The sequence below is a fragment of the Narcine bancroftii genome, chromosome 1, assembly GCF_036971445.1.
Source record: "Narcine bancroftii isolate sNarBan1 chromosome 1, sNarBan1.hap1, whole genome shotgun sequence".
NCBI lineage: Eukaryota > Metazoa > Chordata > Chondrichthyes > Torpediniformes > Narcinidae > Narcine > Narcine bancroftii.
Genome location: NC_091469.1, coordinates 249,624,727 through 249,644,667, shown reverse-complemented (window position 1 = coordinate 249,644,667; position 19,941 = coordinate 249,624,727). Strand labels below are relative to the sequence as shown.

Here is a 19,941-nt window from a genome sequence, read left to right as displayed (position 1 = left end):
TATCTGAGCTACTTCTCGGAGGCCTGTAAATGACTCCCATTATGGTCCTCATGCCTTTGCAATTTCTTAATTCTATCCAAACAGTCTCTACCCCACCTGTTTCAATGTCTTTCCTTTCAAACGCCTGAATTTCATTTCTTACCAACAGAGCTACCGCACCTCCTCTTCCTAACTTTCTGTCTTTTCTATAGGACGTGTACCCGGGAACATTTATTTCCCAATCCTGCCCTTCCCGCAGCCATGTCTCCGTTACTCCGACAATGTCATAACCTCCCATTGCCATTTGCGCCTCAAGCTCATCCATTTTATTCCTTACACTCCGTGCATTCATACACAATACCTTGATACCATATCTCCTTTCTCCCTCCACCTTTGTTCTCAATGCACTTGCCCCTACTCTCCTATTCTTTTTAGTTCCCTTTTTCCTTATTGTTTCACCGTCTAACGGAACCACCCCTATATTCACTCTCCTATCTGCTTCCCTATCAGTTCTGTTCCCTTCCCCCTGCCAAATTAGTTTAAATCAAATCCGACAGCATTTTTAAACCTAACTGCCAGTATATTGGCCCCCGTTGCATTCAGGTGTAAACCATCCCTCCTGTAGAGGTCTTGTCTTCCCCAGAAGAGATCCCAATGGTCAATGAACCTGAATCCCTGCACTCTGCACCATTCCTTCAGCCACACATTTAACCTCCTGATTTTATTATTTTTGCCCCCACCCACGCTCAGCACAGGTAGCAGCCCCGAGATTACAATCCTGGAGGTCCTGCTTCTTAACCTCCTTCCGAGCTCACAGTAGTCCTTCTTCAGGATCTCCTTCATCTTATCCACGTCATTTATACCCACGTGTATCAGGACTTCTGGCCGTTCACTTCCCCCCCCAGGATATTCTGAACCCTATCCGAGACGTCTCGCACCCTGGCTGCTGGGAGGCAACAAACTATACGGGAACACTTGTCAGGTTCGCAGAATCTTTTGTCTGTTCCCCTGACAATGGAGTCCCCAATGACCACCTTGTTCCCCTTCCTTCCTTTCCGCACCACTGATTCCCTTGGTGCTACCTCTGGCAGGTTCTCTTCCCCAACTACATCCAATGCACTATATTTGTTGCTAAGAGCAGTAGCCACCAGGGTGCTCACCACAGAGCTAGAAACTTTCCCCCCTCCCCTGACAGTAGTCCACTTACCTGACCCCCCCAATCCAGGGGTAAGCACTTCCCTGAGCGTTGTATCTATAATTTCTTCACTCTCCCTGATAAGCCTCAGATCATCAAGCTGCAACTCCTTTTCTTTAATTTTATTCTTTAATACTTGTGTCTCGTTACATCCCCTGCAGGTATGTCCTGTGGGAAGATTTAAGGTCCTGTCACTTACCTGCTCACTCTCTCTTGCGAGCCTAAGGTCATCAAGCTGGAGCTCCAGTTCATCAACTCGGCCCCTAAGGAACCCCACCTCTTCGCACCTGGCACAGATATGGTCATTTGGGAGGGTGGAGGTCACGCATGGCTCCCACATCTGGCAACTTGAGCAGAGCACTAACCCCATAGGCGTGGCTCAGCCTTTTAATGTAATGTACAGTGCACTCACCTAGGAAGGGCTAATAAAACAGCCAACCTTTCTCTCCGCCTGCTTTGGTATTACTGTAATTATTGCTGTTTTGCATGAATCTGGTATGTTTTGTGTTTTTTCAATCTGATTCATTACTTCCAGGAGAGGAGGAATTAATAAGTCTTTAAATGTTTTATAGAATTCTATTGGGAATCCATCCTCTCCAGGTGTTTTATAGTTCTGTAGTGACACAGAGTTTAGGGTGGGGAGTTACAGTGAGTCATAGAGTGCAGTTGGGATGTTACAGTGGGTCACAGAGTTCTGGCCGGAGTGTTACAGTGAGACACAATGTGTCGGGTGGTGTGTTACAGTGGGTCACAGAGTTCTGGCTGGAGTGTTACAGTGAGACACAGCGTGTAGGGTGGTGTGTTACAGTGGGTCGCAAAGTGCAGGTTGGTCGTACAGTGAGTCTCTCCCACCATCTCAACCCCATTCTCTCCCCATGTCTCTGCCCTCCTTTCTGCTCTCTCTACCTCCTAGCCTAACTGAGCTTAGTGAACTGGGTGTGACCCTGCCTCTGTCCTCTGCTGCAGGGAAGTGAAAATGGAGACCCAGCTCGAGGTTGATGTGTGGGATATCCTGCAGAAAGCGCCCTCCTCACAGTACGAGAAGATCGCGTTCCAGTACGGAATCACAGACCTGCGTGGCATGCTCAAACGGCTGAAACACATGAAGAAGGAGGAAAAGAAAAGCACAGGTCACAAACGCAGTGCACCCACGTGCACATTGTGTGTGTGGGGGGGGGGGGAAGCGGGGGTGTGTTGGGGCTATGTGTTGATGGGCAGGGTCTGTGCTCAGTCAGTGAATTACTGTAAAGGGTTCAGTGTGAGGGGGGGTCAGTGTGAGGGGAGTCAATATGAGGGGTTTGTGAGAGGGGGTCAGTTACAGACCTTGCTGCCCTTCACGTGCCCTGCAGCCTTCCTGAAGAAGCTGGATGCAGCCTATCAAGTGGACAAGGGCCATCGAATGCGTTTTGTGGTGGAGCTGGCCAACCCTGATGCCGATGTGAAATGGATGAAAAACGGCCAGGAGATCCAAGTCAGCGGCAGGTAAGCCACTACCTCCTTGCCCAAGGATGAGTAATGAAGGCAATCCAGGAGTAACAGGCCCCAGCCTCCGCTGGGGAGGTGTCTCCTTGGGGACTGTGAACGGGCGATGGGGAGAGGGGAAGGGAGCAGAGTGTCACTCGGTGGGTTTTGTGGAGTGAGGCAGGAGAAGGTTGAGTTGTGGAGCAGTGGGGTAGCAGGGTTTGAGGCTGCAGAGTGAGGAGAGTTTTGGAAGCTGAGAGACTGTCCTCTCCTAATTGGTTGAAATCTTGGGTGAAGGGTGCACCAACTCGAACCCTGCACCCAATTCCCCCCAAAACCGTGGCACGGATGGCGTAGTCGTTAGTGCAATGCCTATGCATTGCCAGCAATCAGGACCGAGTTTCGAATCCCGTGCTATCTGTAAGGAGTTTGCATGCTCTCCCCATGTCCCCGAGGGTTTCCCAGGGGGTTCTGGTTTCCTCCCACTGTTCGAAACATACCGGGGGGGTTAAATTTTTAATTTATTAAACCAAGGAGCTGATTGTTGACTTCAGGAAGGGAAAACCAGAGGTGTGTGATGCAGTGATCATCGGGGGATCAGAGGTGGGGAGGGTGAGTTCCTCAAAGTCACTATCTTGGAGGATCTTTCCTGGACCCAACACCCTAATGGCATCATGAAGAAAGCACGTCAGCCCATTTACTTCCTCAGGAGTTTGCGGAGGTTTGGTACGACATCAGAAATCTTGGCATATTTGTTCAGAGGTGTGGTGGTAATTGTGCTGACCGGCTGCATCACGGTCTGGTCTGGGGACACCAGTACCCCTGAGCATAAATCCCTGCAAAAGGTAATTGCCACAGCCCAGGACATCACAGGTAAATCCCTCCTCACCATAGAGAACATCTAGGGGGAACACTACCATCGGAGAGCAATAGCAATCAGCAAAGATCCACACCACCCAGCACACACTCTGTTCTTGCCATCAGGAAAGAGGTCTCGGTGCCATAAGACACTCACCACCAGCCAGGTTCAAGAACAGCTGCTCCCCCTCCACCATCAGACTCCTCAACAACAAACACAATCAGGGACTCGTTTAAGGACTATGACTTGTGTACTTTATTGTTTATTTTATCCTCTCTGTATTGCAGTTTGTTTATATCTGTTTATTTGTTTACATGCATACGCTGTGTACAGTTATTTTTGTACTACCAGTAAGTGGTGATTCTGCCTGGCTCGCAGGATAAGAAATCTCAGGGCTGTATCTGATGTCATGTATGTACTCTGATAAGAAACCTGAAATCTAATGTATTTCCCTCTCTCTCCCCTCTCTCTTGCCCCCCCCCTCCTGCTCACTCTCCATTTGCTATCTTGCTCTCTCTGCCCCTCTTCCCCTCATTCTCTCTCCCCTTTCTCTTCCCCCCTTCCTTAATCTCCCCCTCTCTACCCTTCCCACTCTACTTCCTCCCTCTCTCCTACCTTTTCATTTTCTCTTACCGTCTCTGTCCCCTTTCACTTTCTCTGCTTCCCATTCTTAACATCTCTCTTTACTCTGTCCCTCAACCACCCACCCCCCCCGTCTTCCTTCCTTTCCCCCTCTGCCGACCTGTGTTCGTACAACCACCCCTAAATGGCTCTAATCCGACAACCGATGCAGCAAGTATGTCGGCCCCATCTGATTCTCAGCATTGTGTACATTACCAAAACTGGTAGACTGTGTGTCATGTGTGAGTGTGTGCAATGTATGCGCATGTCTGTGTGTACTGTTTATACTGCGTGTATGTAAGTGGACATGAGTAAATGTGTGTGTGTGTGTGTGTGTGTGTGTGTGTGTGTGTGTGTGTGTGTGTGTGTGTGTGTGTGTGTGTGTGTGTGTGTGTGTGTGCGCATGTCTGGTTTGCAAATTGCCTGAGTTAGACAACAGTTGGTGTGTCTGGGGACCGTGTTTGGGGATGCGTCTGTGTTTATGGTGGGTGGGAGGGCCAGGTGGTGAGCAGTGGTTGCGGGTGGGTCAGCGGTTGACTGAGGTGGGCTGGGTGCTGATGGGATGGGGGGTGTGACCCTTTCTCACCACTGCACTGCTGCCTGCGGCCAGGTTTGACTTTGAGAAGGTGGGGAGCCGACGGGCCCTGACCATCCATCACTGCTCTCTGTCTGACGATGCTGCTTACCAGTGTGAGGTGGGGGACGAGAGGACCATCACAGAGCTCTTCGTCAGAGGTAGGTGGGTCCCTCACCCACCCTCCCTCATATCACCCTCACGCTCACCCCACTTTCATCCAAACCCCACCCTCCCTCACCTCACCCCACTCTCCCTCACTCCAACTCACCCTCACCTACCAGTGTGTGGATGGGGTTATGAGGAGTATGTGAGGGAAATGGGTGGGTGCGGGTGTGAGGGGTGAGTGGGGGAGAGGGTGGGTGGGGGAGGGGAGAGTGGTGCTGGAGGGGAGAGGAAAGAGAGTTGTTGAGGAGAGGAGTGGGTGAGTCTGGCTTAAAGGGTTGGGTGGGAGTCAGGGGATGATTGGGAAGAGAGAGATGATGGGGAGGAGTGGTATGAGTAGGGAGGACTAGGTGGGTGGGGGTGAGGTGTGGGTTGGAAGAAGGAGATGGGTGGGGAGAAATGTGGGGTTGGGGGTGAGTAGGTTACGTTGGGAAGGGATGGGGAGGACTGGGTGGGTGGGGTTAGAGTGGTGATGTGGTGGAAGGGAGGAGGTGGGGGATGATGAGGAAGACTGGAGAGATGGTCTAGGTGTGAAGCCTTGGGTCAGGGTGAGATGGTGGGATCAGCAGGGACCAGCTGTGTCTGGAGGAATGGGGCAGGGTCCAGCCAACCACCAGGCCAGGCTCACCCCATATTGTCTCACTGACAGAGCCTCCAGTGCTGATCACCCATGGCCTGGAGGACCAGGCAGTGATGGTGGGGCAGAGGGTGGAGTTCGAGCTCGAGGTCTCTGAAGAGGGGGCACTGGTGAAATGGTGAGTCCCTCTGACCCGTCACTGTGAAGGGAGCCTCGTCTGACAGCACAGCAACAAATGCAGTCCCCTGGGGTGTTCCCTGAGTGTGGGTGCTCTATGGGTGGGGGTAGGGTGAGGGTGTTCCCTGGGTGTGGGCAGTCCCTGGGTGGGGTGTGTATCCTGGATGTGAATGGTCCCTGGGTGTGGGTCTATGGGTGGGAGGTGGGGTGGGGGTGTCCTCTGGGTGGTGGTCCATGGGTGAGGTGTGTTCCCTGAGTGTGGGTCCTCTATGGGTGGGGGGTTGGGATGTGGGGTATTCCCTTGGTGTGAGTTCTCTATGGGTGGGGGATGTTCCCTAGGAGTGGGTGTCCATGGGAAGGGAGTGTTCCCTGGGTGGGGAGTGTTTCCTGAGTGTGGGTCCTCTAAGGGTGGGTGATGGAGTGGAGGTGTCCCTGGGTGTGGGTCCTCTATGTGTCAGGGGTGGGGTGTGGGTGGTCCCTGCATGTGGGTGGTCCCTGGGTAGGCGGTGGTCCCTGGATGTGGATGGTCCCTAGGTGGGGAGTGTTCCCTGGGTGTGGTTCCTCTACGGGTGTGTCATGTGGTGTGGGTGTTCCCTGGGTGTGGGTCCTCTGAGGATGGGGGGTGTTCCCTAGGTGTGGGTGGTCCTCGGATGGGGATTGTTCCCTGCGTGTGGGTGTCCCCTGGATGGGGGTGGTCCCTGGGTAGGGGTGGAGCATTAGGGGCATTTGGAAAGATCACTGGGGTTTGGAGGAAGAAGGGGGAATGGGGAGAATCTACGGCTTCCATCATTATTCCCTCCTCTTGTCTGCAGGGAGCGAGATGGACAGGAGCTGAAACGGGAGGAGACTTTCAAGTACCGCTTCAAGAAGGATGGCAAGAAGCACACTCTCTTCATCAATGATGTGGCCCTAGAGGATGCAGGCCACTACATCGCCAAGACGAGTGGTGGAGAATCGATGGCTCAACTGCTGGTGCAAGGTGAGTCATCAAACTGGGTGCCATATCTCCCACTCCCAGTGAGCCCCTCCCTCCACCAGTGCTGGATTCTAGGTTAATACTTGGCCTCTGGGTCTGAGCCACAATTCCATCTGACCAAGCATTTTAACTCCCCTGCCCTTGGCTGACCTTGGCCTTGTCCGCTGAAGAATGACAACTTGAGGAACAACACATCATCATCCGATTGCACAGTCTGAAATGTAACAGCATGATCATCGATTATTTTAAAGTGTATGGAACACCCCCACTTGGTTCCACTGTGCCTCCCCCAGTCCTGTTCTCAATTTAGTCAAGTGAAGTTTATCGTCATCCGATTGCACAGCTACGACCTGTTCTCCAGTCCTCAGTGCAATACATAGAGACACACAACCAGATATAACACACATACAGACAAACAATACACATGCAGGACAAGTATTTGATCAATAAAGATAAATAGATAAGTTTTGTTCTGTACAAATGAAAGTCTCAGATGGTGAGTGAGAGCAATTCCTTTGTTTGTTCACCATTCTCCCTTGCCTGTGGGAAGAAGCTGTTCCTCAGCCTGGTGGCACTGGCTCTGATACTCCTGTATCTGTTCCATGATGGGAGCAGCTGAAAGATGGTGTGTGCAGGCTGGAAGGGGGTCCTCAATGATTTGGCACAGTAGATCATGTCGATGATCTTTTCTGCCACTCATATGATCCTGTGGATTGACCTCCGATCCATTTCTCTGTAGCAACCAGACCACACTGTAATGCAGCTGGCCAGGACACTATCGATAGAGCTCCTGTAGAAGGCTGGCATCATGGTGGCCGGTAGCTTTGCCCGCTTTAGACTTCTCAGGAAGTTCAGTCACTGTGGTGCCTTCCTGACAAGTGAGGAGATGCTGAGTGTCCATGATAGGTCACTAGTTAAGTGAACTCCAAGGAACTTGGTGCTCTCCACTCTCTCCACTACAGAGTTGTTGATGTGTAGGGGAGGGTGGTCGTTCCTGGTCCACGATCATGTCCTTTGACCTGTCCACATTGAGATTCAGGTTGTTTCTCTCGCTGCATTTCACGAGATTTTACACCTCTTCTCTGTAGTGAAACTCATTATTGTTGATGATGGGGCAACGACTGCTGTGTCATCTACAAACTAGATGACTCTGTGGGATCTGGATTTGGCGATGCAATCGCCTGAGGTGGGCCAGTGCTCAGCGTGATGGTGACAGACTGTGGTCTTTCCATTAGGAAGTTCAGGATCCAATTGCAAAGATACTGTAATTTTCTCTCTAACTTGCCCCTCCCCACCCAGTAGACTCCCCTCCAACTATCTCTCCAGCACGGTCACCTTCACTCCAAATCTCTGTCACCTATTTATACCTTTACAGTTACTTGTTTCATTATATTCATTACCCCCACTTCCAGCAATGACCATGAGAGGGTTCCAGCCTGACTAGACAATGGACCATTTCTATCTGTGAACGCTGCAAATCCAATGAGTCCCTCCAGCAGCTCACAGTTTGCTCACAGTTTTTCTATTCTTCTTTGAATGCTGAATACTCTCATGTGTAATGCAATGCAGTGAAACCAAAACTTTGCTTTTTGTGCTATCCAAGCAAGGCAGCCCACAGTTAAGTGTTGTATGCAGTGAAATTATAAAATGAAAGTGTGGGATGGAATTTTACAGTGATTCACAGAGTGTAGGGTGGGATGGTACAGTCAGTCACAGCGTGCAGGATGGGGTGGTACAGTCGGTCACAGAGTGCAGAGTAGGGTGTTACAGTGAGACAGTGCATTGTGATGTGGTACAGTCGGTCACAGAGCACAGCGTGAGGTGGTACAGTCGGTCACAGAGTGCAGGGTGGGGTGTTACAGTGAGATACAGTGCAGGGTGGGCTATTACAGTGAGACAGAGTGCAGGTTGGGGTGTTATAGTGGGTCACAGTGTGCAGGGTGGGGTGTTACAGTGAGACCCAGAGTGTAGCATGGGGTGTTACAGTGAGTCACAGAGTGCAGGGTGGAGTGTTACAGTGAGACAGTGCTGAGTGTGGTGTTTACAGTGATTCGCTGTCTGCAATTGAGAGGTGCAGTTGAAGGTCTGCGAGCTTCTGGCGTGTCTGTGAAGCCGCTCATTGGCTGAAGTAGAGCAGTGTTGCTGTTGACTGCACTCTGAGATGCAGCTGTGCAAGCTGGAGTAGCGAATGCCTTATGCTCCTGGCGACCTGGTGTCCTGAAAGGTTTTTAATGTCCCAGAGGGATGGTTCATCAGTCCCCACCCAATGGTTGATCTGCCTTCCCTGTCTCCCGGTGTATCTGGCCACGTCCCCCAGCCCACTCTCCTTCAGGATGAAGGATGTGGATATTTTGGTTTTTTTTCTATTTAAATTTAGTCCTACAATACAGTAACAGGCCATTTGGCCCACAAGGTGGTGCTGCAGAATATACACCCAATTGACCTACAATGCCCCACATTTCAAATGGTTAGAGAAATCTGGAAAATTGTGCAGACCCTGGGAGAACATACAAACATCATAGAGACAGCTTGGGATTCAAACCCTGGTTCTGTAACAGTGTCATCTGGAACAGAGGCGTAGGCTTGGGGCCGATTCTCACACCATGGAGACTGTCTGTCGAGCTGGAGAGGAGGAGCGTGTCGTGATTGGAGCCCTGAACTTGCCACGACTACATTCCCTATCGCACTCCCCCCCTCCCCCAAACAATCCCAATGATGGGGCCTTGTATCGGTCGCAAAGGTCTACTCACCCATCTCTCCCTCCGCCATGCTTCGTCGATTCATATGCAACCATAGGGCCTCTAATTGGTTTGAAGGGTCCATTCACCCATCTCTCCCATCTGCTGTTCCCTCTTCTCCCCTCCCTCACCACAGAGAAGCAGCTGGAGGTGTACCAGAGCATGGCGGACCTGACGGTCAGAGCGAGGGAGCAGGGGGTGTTCAGGTGCGAGGTGTCTGATGAGATAGTGAAGGGGAAATGGTACAAGGATGGCAAGGAACTGACACCCAGCGACCGGCTGCAGATCACACACATCGGCAGGTGAGTGGGGAGAGAGGGTGGGGGAAAGACCCGGCACAGCAGCCTTGGGGGCAGGTGTGTGTCCGCAGACCAACAGTACTTTATGGGCCTAACAGTGATCACTGTGGACTGGATGGTCACTATGGTCTGGATGGTCACTATGGGTCTGATGGTCATTGTGGACTGGATGGTCACTGTGGTCTGAATGGTCACTGTGGGTCTGATGGTCATTGTGGGCTGGATGGTCACTGTGGTCTGAATGGTCACTGTGGGTCCGATGGTTACTATGATCCTGATGGTCTCTATGGGCCGGATGGTCACTGTGGGATGGATGGTCACAGTCAGCCATACAGTCACACTGGGCCAGATGGTCACTGTGGGATGGATGGTCATGGTAGGCCAGTCACCCTGGGCCAGAATGTCACTGTGGGCTAGATGGGCTCTTTAGCTGAGACTGTGTTTGGAGGGAGGGTGTCAGAAACACAAATTCTCACAAATGAGTCTCTTTAAGATCGGTGACACGACAAGCTTTATTCTCAAGTCTGCAGAGTTGGACTCAACCGGCTTCTTGCCAAGTCAAGCCCTGATACATACAGTGCATTGTTTTTTATACAATTTGCTTGTCCTTCGGCATCTCCACTACACTGCTTTAATTGGTTAGTTTTTGCAGAATCATCCTGATTACTGTTAGTCACGCACACCACGATCATTCATGACCTCTGCTCACACCAAATTCTGTTTTTCACTCTTTATCAATCTTTGGCTCCTGCATGTCTCTCTGTAGTTAAATCTGTTGCAAGTCTTTTGTAACATTTTCCAGCTAAACTCCAGTGGTTAGCCCCCTTTTATGACTAATCATCACATTTTAACTTAAACCCTTTTTAACCCAAATTCTCTATCTATAACAGAGGGTGTGGGGAAGTGCATCGCTGGGTTTAGGGTGTGCCAATGGGGCACTGCCTTGTACTTTGTCTGTGGGGATACAATGGGAGGGGGGGAAGGAAGCAGGGTTTCATGGCAGCTTTAATCCCACTGCTCCCAGAAGCTCCTCCGTGGTTTTGCCAGTTGTCTGAGAGGCAGCTCATGTGAACCTGGCTGTGGCCCAGCTACAGCTGTGTGTTCATCGTCAGATACACACTGACACTGACTGTACACTCCTGTCAATTTTACTGTTACGAGCGAAACAGAAAGCCTGCAGATGCTGTGATGGTGTAAAAACACAGCGAAATGGTAGAGGAACTCAGCCAGTCTCGCAGCGTCTATAGGAGGGAAAGATATATTACCGACCTTCGGGCCTGAGCCCTTCTTCAAGATTTCAGCAAAAAAGCAGGAGCTTCTCAATAAATCAATGAAGACTGAATGGGAACAGTTAAAGAATGGGAGGGGGAAGAATCCAGAAGGTGGGAATTGATTCTGGCTCTGTGAAAGGAGAGGAGGAGAGAGTGGGGGTGAGAGAGAGAGAGAGAGAGAGAGAGAGAGAGAAAGAGAGAGAGAGAGAGAGAGAGAATGGGGGGAGCGCGAGAGAGGGAGAGTAAGAGAGGGAGCGAGGTAGAGAGAGAGGGAGAGCGAAAGAGGGAGCGAGGTAGAGAGAGAGAGGAAGAGCAAGAGAGGGAGAGGGAGAGAGGGAGAGCGAGAGAGGGAGAGACCAAGAGAGAGAGAGAGGGGAGAGGGAGAGAGAGAGCACTAGAGGAAAGGAAGCAGGGGATGAAGATGGGTAAGGAGTTTTAATGGAAACTGGAGGAGTCGATGTTAATGCCATCCAGTTGGAGGGGTCCTAGATGAAAGTTGAGGCAGTATTCCTCCAATTTGTGGGTGGTCTCACTCTGGCAGTGCAGAAGACCACGTACAGACTTGGCAGCAAGGGAATGGGATGGAGAATTGAAATGGTGGCCACTGGAAGATCCACACTATTGCTATTGAGCTGAGATGCTCAAGAAAGCGATCTCCAAGTCTGTACCCAGTCTCTCCAATGCAGAGGAGACCACAGTGGGAGCACCGGATACAGCAGATGACCCCTGCAGATTCACAAGTGAAACATTGCTTCACTTGGAAAGACTATTTGGGGCCACGAATGGTGGTGAGGGAGAAGGTGTGGGCACAGGTGGAGCATCTCCTGCAGTTAGAGGTAAGTCTAACTGATTGGTGGGGAGGGAGGAGAGAGGTTCACGAAGGAAGCGGTGGAAATAGTGGAGGAGGATATGTTGGACATGTAGGCTGGGGGAGTGGTAGGTGAGGAGAAGGAGAAACCTGTCCCTGTGTATGTGGGAGTGGGGGGGAAGGTCGGATGGTGCCAGGGCAAATAAATGAATAATGTAGGATATGTCGAGGTGGCTGTGGGAGTTGGTGGGTTTGAAGAAGACGCCTGTTGAGCGTATGTCTCCTGATGCCAGACAGAGAACACCTGAAAATTTGATGAACAACACTTCATCTTCCGTCTTGGGCATCCTCCAACCGGATGGAATTGATATCAACTTCTCTGGTTTCCATTAATCCCCACCCCTCATCTTCGTCTCCAAGACATCCTTCCTCTAGTTTTCTCTTTCTCTCTCTCTCTCTCCCTTCCCTTTTCCCTGTCTCCCTTTACAGATCCAAAATCGATTCTCACCTCTCTATTTATATTGAATTAGCAACATTTGTCTGTTGGCCTGGGCTCTTTCACCTCTCATTCTTCCCCCTTTTTCTCCTTCACACCCTATTGAGGTGCCTGCCTGCTTTTGGCTAAAAGAAGGGTTCAGGTCCGAAACCTTGGTAATATATTATTACATCCTATGGATGCGGCGAGACTGTTACATTACAGTCAGGTCGATACGGTAGCTGACTGTGCACTCCTTTCAGTTCAACACTGTCACAACCTACTGCATAACAATCAGGTTCACACAATAACCGACAATGCACCCCTGTCATTTAAACATCATTACACCCTGCTACATTACAGTCAGGTCCACACGGTTACCAACTGTGCACTCCTGTCATTTAATCCTCATTACAACCTGCTACATTACAGTCAGGTCCACACTGTAACCGACTGCACACTCCTGTCGTTTAAACACTGTTACTACCTGCTGCATTACACTCAGATCCAGACTAATAGACTGTGCACTCCAGTCATTTAAATACTGTTAGAGCCTGGTGCAATACAGTTAGGTGCACACTGTGACTGACTGCAATCTCCAGTTATTTAAATGTTGTTACATCCTGCAGCATTACAATCAGGTCCACATTGTAGCTGACTGTGCACTCCAGTCATTTAAACACTGTTACAACCTGCTGCATAACAGTCAGGTCCACAAATAACTATGCACTTCTGTCATTTAAGCATTGTTACTACCTGCTGCATTATACTCAGGTCCAGACTAATGGACTGTGCACTCCATTCATTTAAATACTGTTAGAGCCTGGTGTAATACAGTTAGGTGCACACTGTAACTGACTACACAATCCTGTCATTTAAACACTGTTACAACCTGTGGATTACAGTCAGGTCCACTCCGTTACCGACTGTGCACTCCTGTCATTTAAACATCATTACATCCTGCTACATTACGGTCAGATCCACAAAAGTAAGTGATTATGCACTCCTGTTAGTTCAACATTGTTATAACCAACTACATTACAGTCAGTTCCACAATGTAACTGACTGTGCACTTCTGTTTGTTCAACACTATTACAACCTGCTGCATTACAATCAGGTCCACAGTGTAACTGACTGTGCACTATTGTTGTTTTAAGACTGTTACAATCTGCTGCATTTCTGTCAAGTCCACTCTGTAACTGACTGCAATCTCCAGTCATTAAAACACTGTAACAAACTGCGGCATTACAGTCAGGTCCAGACTAACAGACTGTGCACTCCAGTCATTTAAATACTGTTACAACCTACTGCAATACAGTCAGGTGCACACTGTAACTAACTGCACAATCCTTAAGTTTAAGCACTCTTACAACCTGCTGCATTACAGTCAGGACCACACTGTAGCCAACTGTCCACTCCTGTCATTTAAACATCGTCACAACCTGCTACATTACAATCAGATCCACAATGTAACCGAGAATGTACTCCTCTCATATAAATACTGTTAAAACTTGCTACATTACAGTAAAGTCCACACAGTAACTGACTGGGCACTCTTGTCGTTTAAAAACAGTTACAATCTGCTATGTTAAAGTCAGGGCCACACTGTAATCGACTGCACACTCTAGTCATTTAAACGTTGCTACAACCAGCTGAATTACAGTCAGGTCCACACTGTAATGGACTGCACACTCCTGACATTTGAATGTTGCTACAACAGCTGAATTATAGTCTGGTCCAGACTCCTGTCATTTAAACATCATTACACCCTGATACATTACAGTCAGGTCCACACTGTAACTGACTGCATACTCCTGTCACTTAGACACTATTGCTATCTGTTGCATTACAGTCAGTTCCAGACTAACCGATGGTGCATCCCTATCATTTAAACACTGTTACAAACTGCTGCATGAATGTCTGGTCCACACTTTAACCAACTGTTCACTACTGTAATTCAAATACAGTTACAATCTGCTACATTAAAGTTAGGTCCACACTGTAACTGACTGCACACTCCTGCTATTTTCACACTGTTACAACCTGCTGCTTTACAGTCAGGTGCACAATGCAACCGACTGCACACACCTGTTGTTTAAACACTGTTACAAACTGCTGCATTACAGTCAGATCAACTCTATAACTGACTGCACAGTCCAATCATTTCAACGTTGTTACAACCTGCTGCACTACAGTCAGGTCCACACTGTAACTGACTGCACACTCCTGTAGTTTAAACACTGTTACAACCTGCTGCATTACACGCAGGTCCAGACGAATGAACTGTGCACTCCAGTCATTTAAATACTGTTACAGCCTGTTGCAATACAGTTAGACGCACACTGTAACTGAATGCACACTCCTGTCATTTAAACACTGTTACAACCTGCTGCATGAATGTCAGGTCCAGACTAAACGATGGTGCACCCCTGTCATTTAAACACTGTTACATCCTGCTGCATGAATGTCTGAGCCACACTTTAACCAACTGTTCACTACTGTCATTCAAATACAGTTACAACCTGCTACATTACAGTCAGTTCCACACAGTAACCAACAATGCAATCCTGTCATTTATACATAATTACACCCTGCTACATTACAGTCAGTTCATACGGTTACCAACTGTGCACATCTGTCATTTAAACCTCATTACAACCTGCTACATTACAGTCAGGTCCACACTGTAACTGACTGCACACTCCTGTAGTTTAAACACTGTTACAATCTGCTTCGTTACAGTCAGGACCACACAGTAACGACTGTGAACTCCTGTCAATTCAACACTGTTACAACCTACTACATTACAGTCAGGTGCACATTAACTGAATGCATACTCCTGTCATTTAAATACTGTTACAACCAGCTGCATGAATGTCAGGTCCAGACTAAAGAATGGTGTACCCCTGTCATTTAAAAACTGTTACAACCTGCTGCATGATTGTTTGGTCCACACTTTAACCAACTGTTCACTACTATCATTCAAATACAGTTACAACCTGCTACATTAAAGTTAGGTTCACACTGTAACCGACTGCACACTCCTGTCAGTTCAACACTATTACAACCTGCTGCATTGAAGTGAGGTCACACAATACCCAACTGTGCACTCCTGTCAGTTCAACACTATTACAACCTGAAGCATTACAGTCAGGTCCACACTGTAACCGACTGTGCACTCCTGTCATTTAAGCACCATCACAATCTGTTGCATTACAGACAGGTCCACATGGTAACCAACTGTGCACTCCTGTTATTTATACATCGTAACAACCTGTTACATTACAGTCAGGTCGATACGGTAACTGACTGTGCACTCCTTTCAGTTCAACACTGTCACAACCTACTGCATAACAATCAGGTTCACACAATAACCGACAATGCATTCCTGTCATTTAAATATCATTACACCCTGCTACATTACAGTCAGGTCCACACGGTTACCAACTATGCACTCCTGTCATTTAAATACCATCACAATCTGTTGCATTACAGTCAAGTCCAAATGGTAACCAACTGTGCACTCCTGTTATTTATACATCGTAACAACCTGTTACATTACAGTCAGGTCGATACGGTAGCTGACTGTGCACTCCTTTCAGTTCAACACTGTCACAACCTACTGCATAACAATCAGGTTCACACAATAACCGACAATGCATTCCTGTCATTTAAATATCATTACACCCTGCTACATTACAGTCAGGTCCACACAGTTACCAACTGTGCACTCCTGTCATTTAAACCTCATAACACCGTGCTACATTACAGTCAGGTCCACACTGTATCCGACTGCACACTCCTATCATTTAAACATTGTTACTACCTGGTGCATTATACTCAGGTCCAGACTAATGGACTATGCACTCCAGTCATTTAAATACTGTTACAGCCTGGTGCAATACAGTTAGATGCACACTGTAACTGACTGCACAATCCTGTCATTTAAACACTGTTACAACCTGATGCATTATAGTCAGGTCCCGACCAACCAACTGTGCACTCCTTTCAGTTCAACACTGTTACAACCTGAAGCATTACAGTCAGGTCCACACTGTAATCGACTGTGGACTCTTGTCATTTAAACACTGTCACAACCTGTTGCATTACAGTCAGGTCCACATGGTAACCAACTGTGCACACCTGTTATTTATACATCATAACAACCTGCTACATTACAGTCAGTTCCACACAGTAACCGACAATGCAATCCTGTCATTTATACATAATTACACCCTGCTACATTACAGTCAGGTTCACACGGTTACCAACTGTGCACTCCTGTCATTTAAACCTCATTACAACCTGCTACATTACAGTCAGGTCCACTGTGTAACTGACTGCACACTCCTGTAGTTTAAACACTGTAACACCCTGCTGCATTACACTCAGGTCCAGAGTAATGGACTGTGCACTCCAGTCATTTAAATACTGTTCCAGCCTGCTGCAATACAGTTAGGTGCACACTGTAACTGAATTCACACTTCTGTCATTTAAACACTGTTACAACCTGCTGCATGAATGTCAGGTTCAGACTAACCGACGGTGTACTCCTGTCATTTAAACACTGTTATATATTGCTGCATGAATGTCTGATCCAAACTTTAAACAACTGTTCATTACTGTCATTCAAATACACTTACAACCTGCTACATTACAGTCAGTTCCACACAGTAACAGACAATGCACTCCTGTCATGTATACATAATTACACCCAGCTACATTACAGTCACGTTCATACGGTTATCAACTGTGCACTCCTGTCATTTAAACCTCATTACAACCTGCTACATTACAGTCAGGTCCATCCTGTAACTGATTGTGCACTCCTGTCAATTCAAAACTGTTACAACCTAGTACATTACAGTCAGGTCCATCCTGTAACTGATTGTGCACTCCTGTCATTTAAATACGGTCACAATCTGGTGCATTACAGTCAGGACCACACAGTAACGACTGTGCACTCCTGTCAATTCAACACTGTTACAACCTACTACATTACAGTCAAATCCACACAGAAAATGAATGCATACTCCTGTCATTTAAATACTGTTACAACCAGCTGCATGAATGCCAGGCCCAGACTAAATGATGGTGTACCCCTGTCATTTAAACACTGTTACAACCTGCTGCATGATTGTCTGGTCCACACTTTAACCAACTGTTCACTACTGTCATTCAAATACAGTTACAACCTGCTACATTAAAGTTAGGTCGACACTGTAACTGACTGCACACTCCTGTCAGTTCAACACTATTACAACCTGCTGCATTGAATTCAGGTTCACACAATACCCAACTGTGCACTCCTGTCAGTGCAACACTATTACAACCTGAAGCATTACAGTCAGGTCCACACTGTAACTGACTGTGGACTCCTGTCATTTAAACACGGTCACAATCTGTTGCATTACAGTCAGGTCCACATGGTACCCAACTGTGCACTCCTGTTATTTATACATCGTATCAACCTGTTACATTACAGTCAAGTTGACACGGTAACTAACTGTGCACTCCTTTCAGTTCAACACTGTCACAACCTACTGCATTACAATCAGGTTCACACCATAACCGACAATGTACTCCTGTCATTTAAACATCATTACACCCTGCTACATTACAGTCAGGTCCATACATTTACCAACTGTGCACTCCTGTCATTTAAACCTTATAACACCGTGCTACATTACAGTCAGGTCCACATTGTAGCTGACTGTGCACTCCAGTCATTTAAACACTGTTACAACCTGCTGCATTACTGTCAGGTCCACACTGTAACTGACTGCAATCTCCAGTCATTTAAATGTTGTTACATCCTGCAGCATTACAATCAGGTCCACATTGTAGCTGACTGTGCACTCCAGTCATTTAAACACTGTTACAACCTGCTGTATAACAGTCAGGTCCACAAATTACTGTGCACTTCTGTCATTTAAGCATTGTTACTACCTGCTGCATTATACTCAGGTCCAGACTAATAGACTGTACACTCCAGTCATTTAAATACTGTTAGAGCCTGGTGTAATACAGTTAGGTGCACACTGAAACTGATTGCACTATCCTGTCATTTAAACACTGTTACAACCTGCTGCATTACAGTCAGGTCCCGACCAACCAACTGTGCACTCCTGTCATTAAAGCACTGTTACAACCTGTGGATTACAGTCAGGTCCACACCGTTACCGACTGTGCACTCCTGTCATTTAAACATCATTACAACCTGCTACATTACAGTCAGATCCACAAAGGTAATTGATTATGCACTCCTGTTAGTTCAACATTGTTACATCCAACTACATTACAGTCAGTTCCACAATATAATTGACTGTGCACTTCTGTTTGTTCAACACTATTACAACTTGCTGCATTACAATCAGGTCCACAGTATAACTGACTGTGCACTCCTGTCAGTTCAACACTCTTACAACCTGATGTATTACAGACAAGTCTACACAGTAACTGACAGTGCACTACTGTTGTTTTAAGACTGTTACAACCTGCTGCATTTCTGTCAAGTCCACACTGTAACTGACTGCAATCTCCAGTCATTTAAATGTTATTACATCCTGCTGCATTACAGTCAGGTCCACATTATAGCTGACTGTGCACTCCTGTCATTTAAACACTGTTACAACCTGCTGCATTACAGTCACGTCCTGACCAACGAACTGTGAACTCCTGTCATTAAAGCACTGTTACAACCTGTGGATTACAGTCAGGTCCACTCCGTTACCGACTGTGCACTCCTGTCATTTAAACATCATTACAACCTGCTACATTACAGTCAGATCCACAAAGGTAACTGATTATGCACTCCTGTTAGTTCAACATTGTTACAACCAACTACATTACAGTCAGTTCCACAATGTAATTGGCTGTGCGCTTCTGTTTGTTAAACACTATTACAACTTGTTGCATTACCCTCAGGTCCACAGTGTAACTGACTGTGCACTTCCTGTCAGTTCAACACTCTTACAACCTGATGTTTTACAGGCAGGTGCACACAGTAACTGACTGTGCACAACTGTTGTTTTAAGACTGTTACAACCTGCTGCATTTCTGTCAAGTCCACACTGTAACTGACTGCAATCTCCAGTCATTTAAATGTTATTACATCCTGCTGCATTACAGTCAGGTCCACATTATAGCTGACTGTGCACTACAGTTGTTTTAAGATTGTTACAACCTGCTGCATTTCTGTCAAGTCCACATTGTAACCGACTGCACACTCCTGTGATTAAAACACTGTAACAAACTGTGGCATTACAGTCAGGTCCAGACTAACGGACTGTGCACTCCAGTCATTTAGATACTGTTACAACCTGCTGCAATACAGTCAGGTACACACTGTAACTGACTGCACAATCCTGAGGTTTAAACACTCTTACAACCTGGTGCATTACAGTCAGGACCACACTGTAGCCAACTGTTCACTCCTGTCATTTAAACATCGTTACATCCTGCTAAATTACAATCAGATCCACAAGGTAACCGAGAATGCACTCCTCTCATATAAATACTGTTAAAACTTGCTACATTACAGTAAAGTACACACAGTAACTGACCGGGCAGTCCTGTCATTTAAAAACAGTTACAATTTGCTATGTTAAAGTCAGGTAAACACTGTAATCGACTGCACACTCCAGTCATTTAAACGTTGTTACAACCAGCTGAATTACAGTCAGTTCCACACAGTAACCGACAATGCACTCGTGTCATTTAAACATCGTTACACCTTGCTACATTACAGTTAGGTCCACACTGTA

General features: G+C 47.5%; 1 protein-coding gene across 1 annotated transcript in view; it reads left to right on the top strand.

Annotated features, from left to right (window-relative positions):
• Positions 1-19,941, top strand: part of LOC138740976 (myosin-binding protein C, cardiac-type-like) — a 337,578-nt gene that overhangs the window by 30,937 nt on the left and 286,700 nt on the right. The window contains exons 6-12 of the mRNA XM_069894359.1: positions 2,141-2,304; positions 2,524-2,656; positions 3,846-3,848; positions 4,726-4,850; positions 5,504-5,609; positions 6,421-6,587; positions 9,459-9,624. Of these exons, the coding sequence (XP_069750460.1) occupies positions 2,141-2,304; positions 2,524-2,656; positions 3,846-3,848; positions 4,726-4,850; positions 5,504-5,609; positions 6,421-6,587; positions 9,459-9,624 (864 nt within the window). The remainder of the gene's footprint in view (positions 1-2,140; positions 2,305-2,523; positions 2,657-3,845; positions 3,849-4,725; positions 4,851-5,503; positions 5,610-6,420; positions 6,588-9,458; positions 9,625-19,941) is intronic.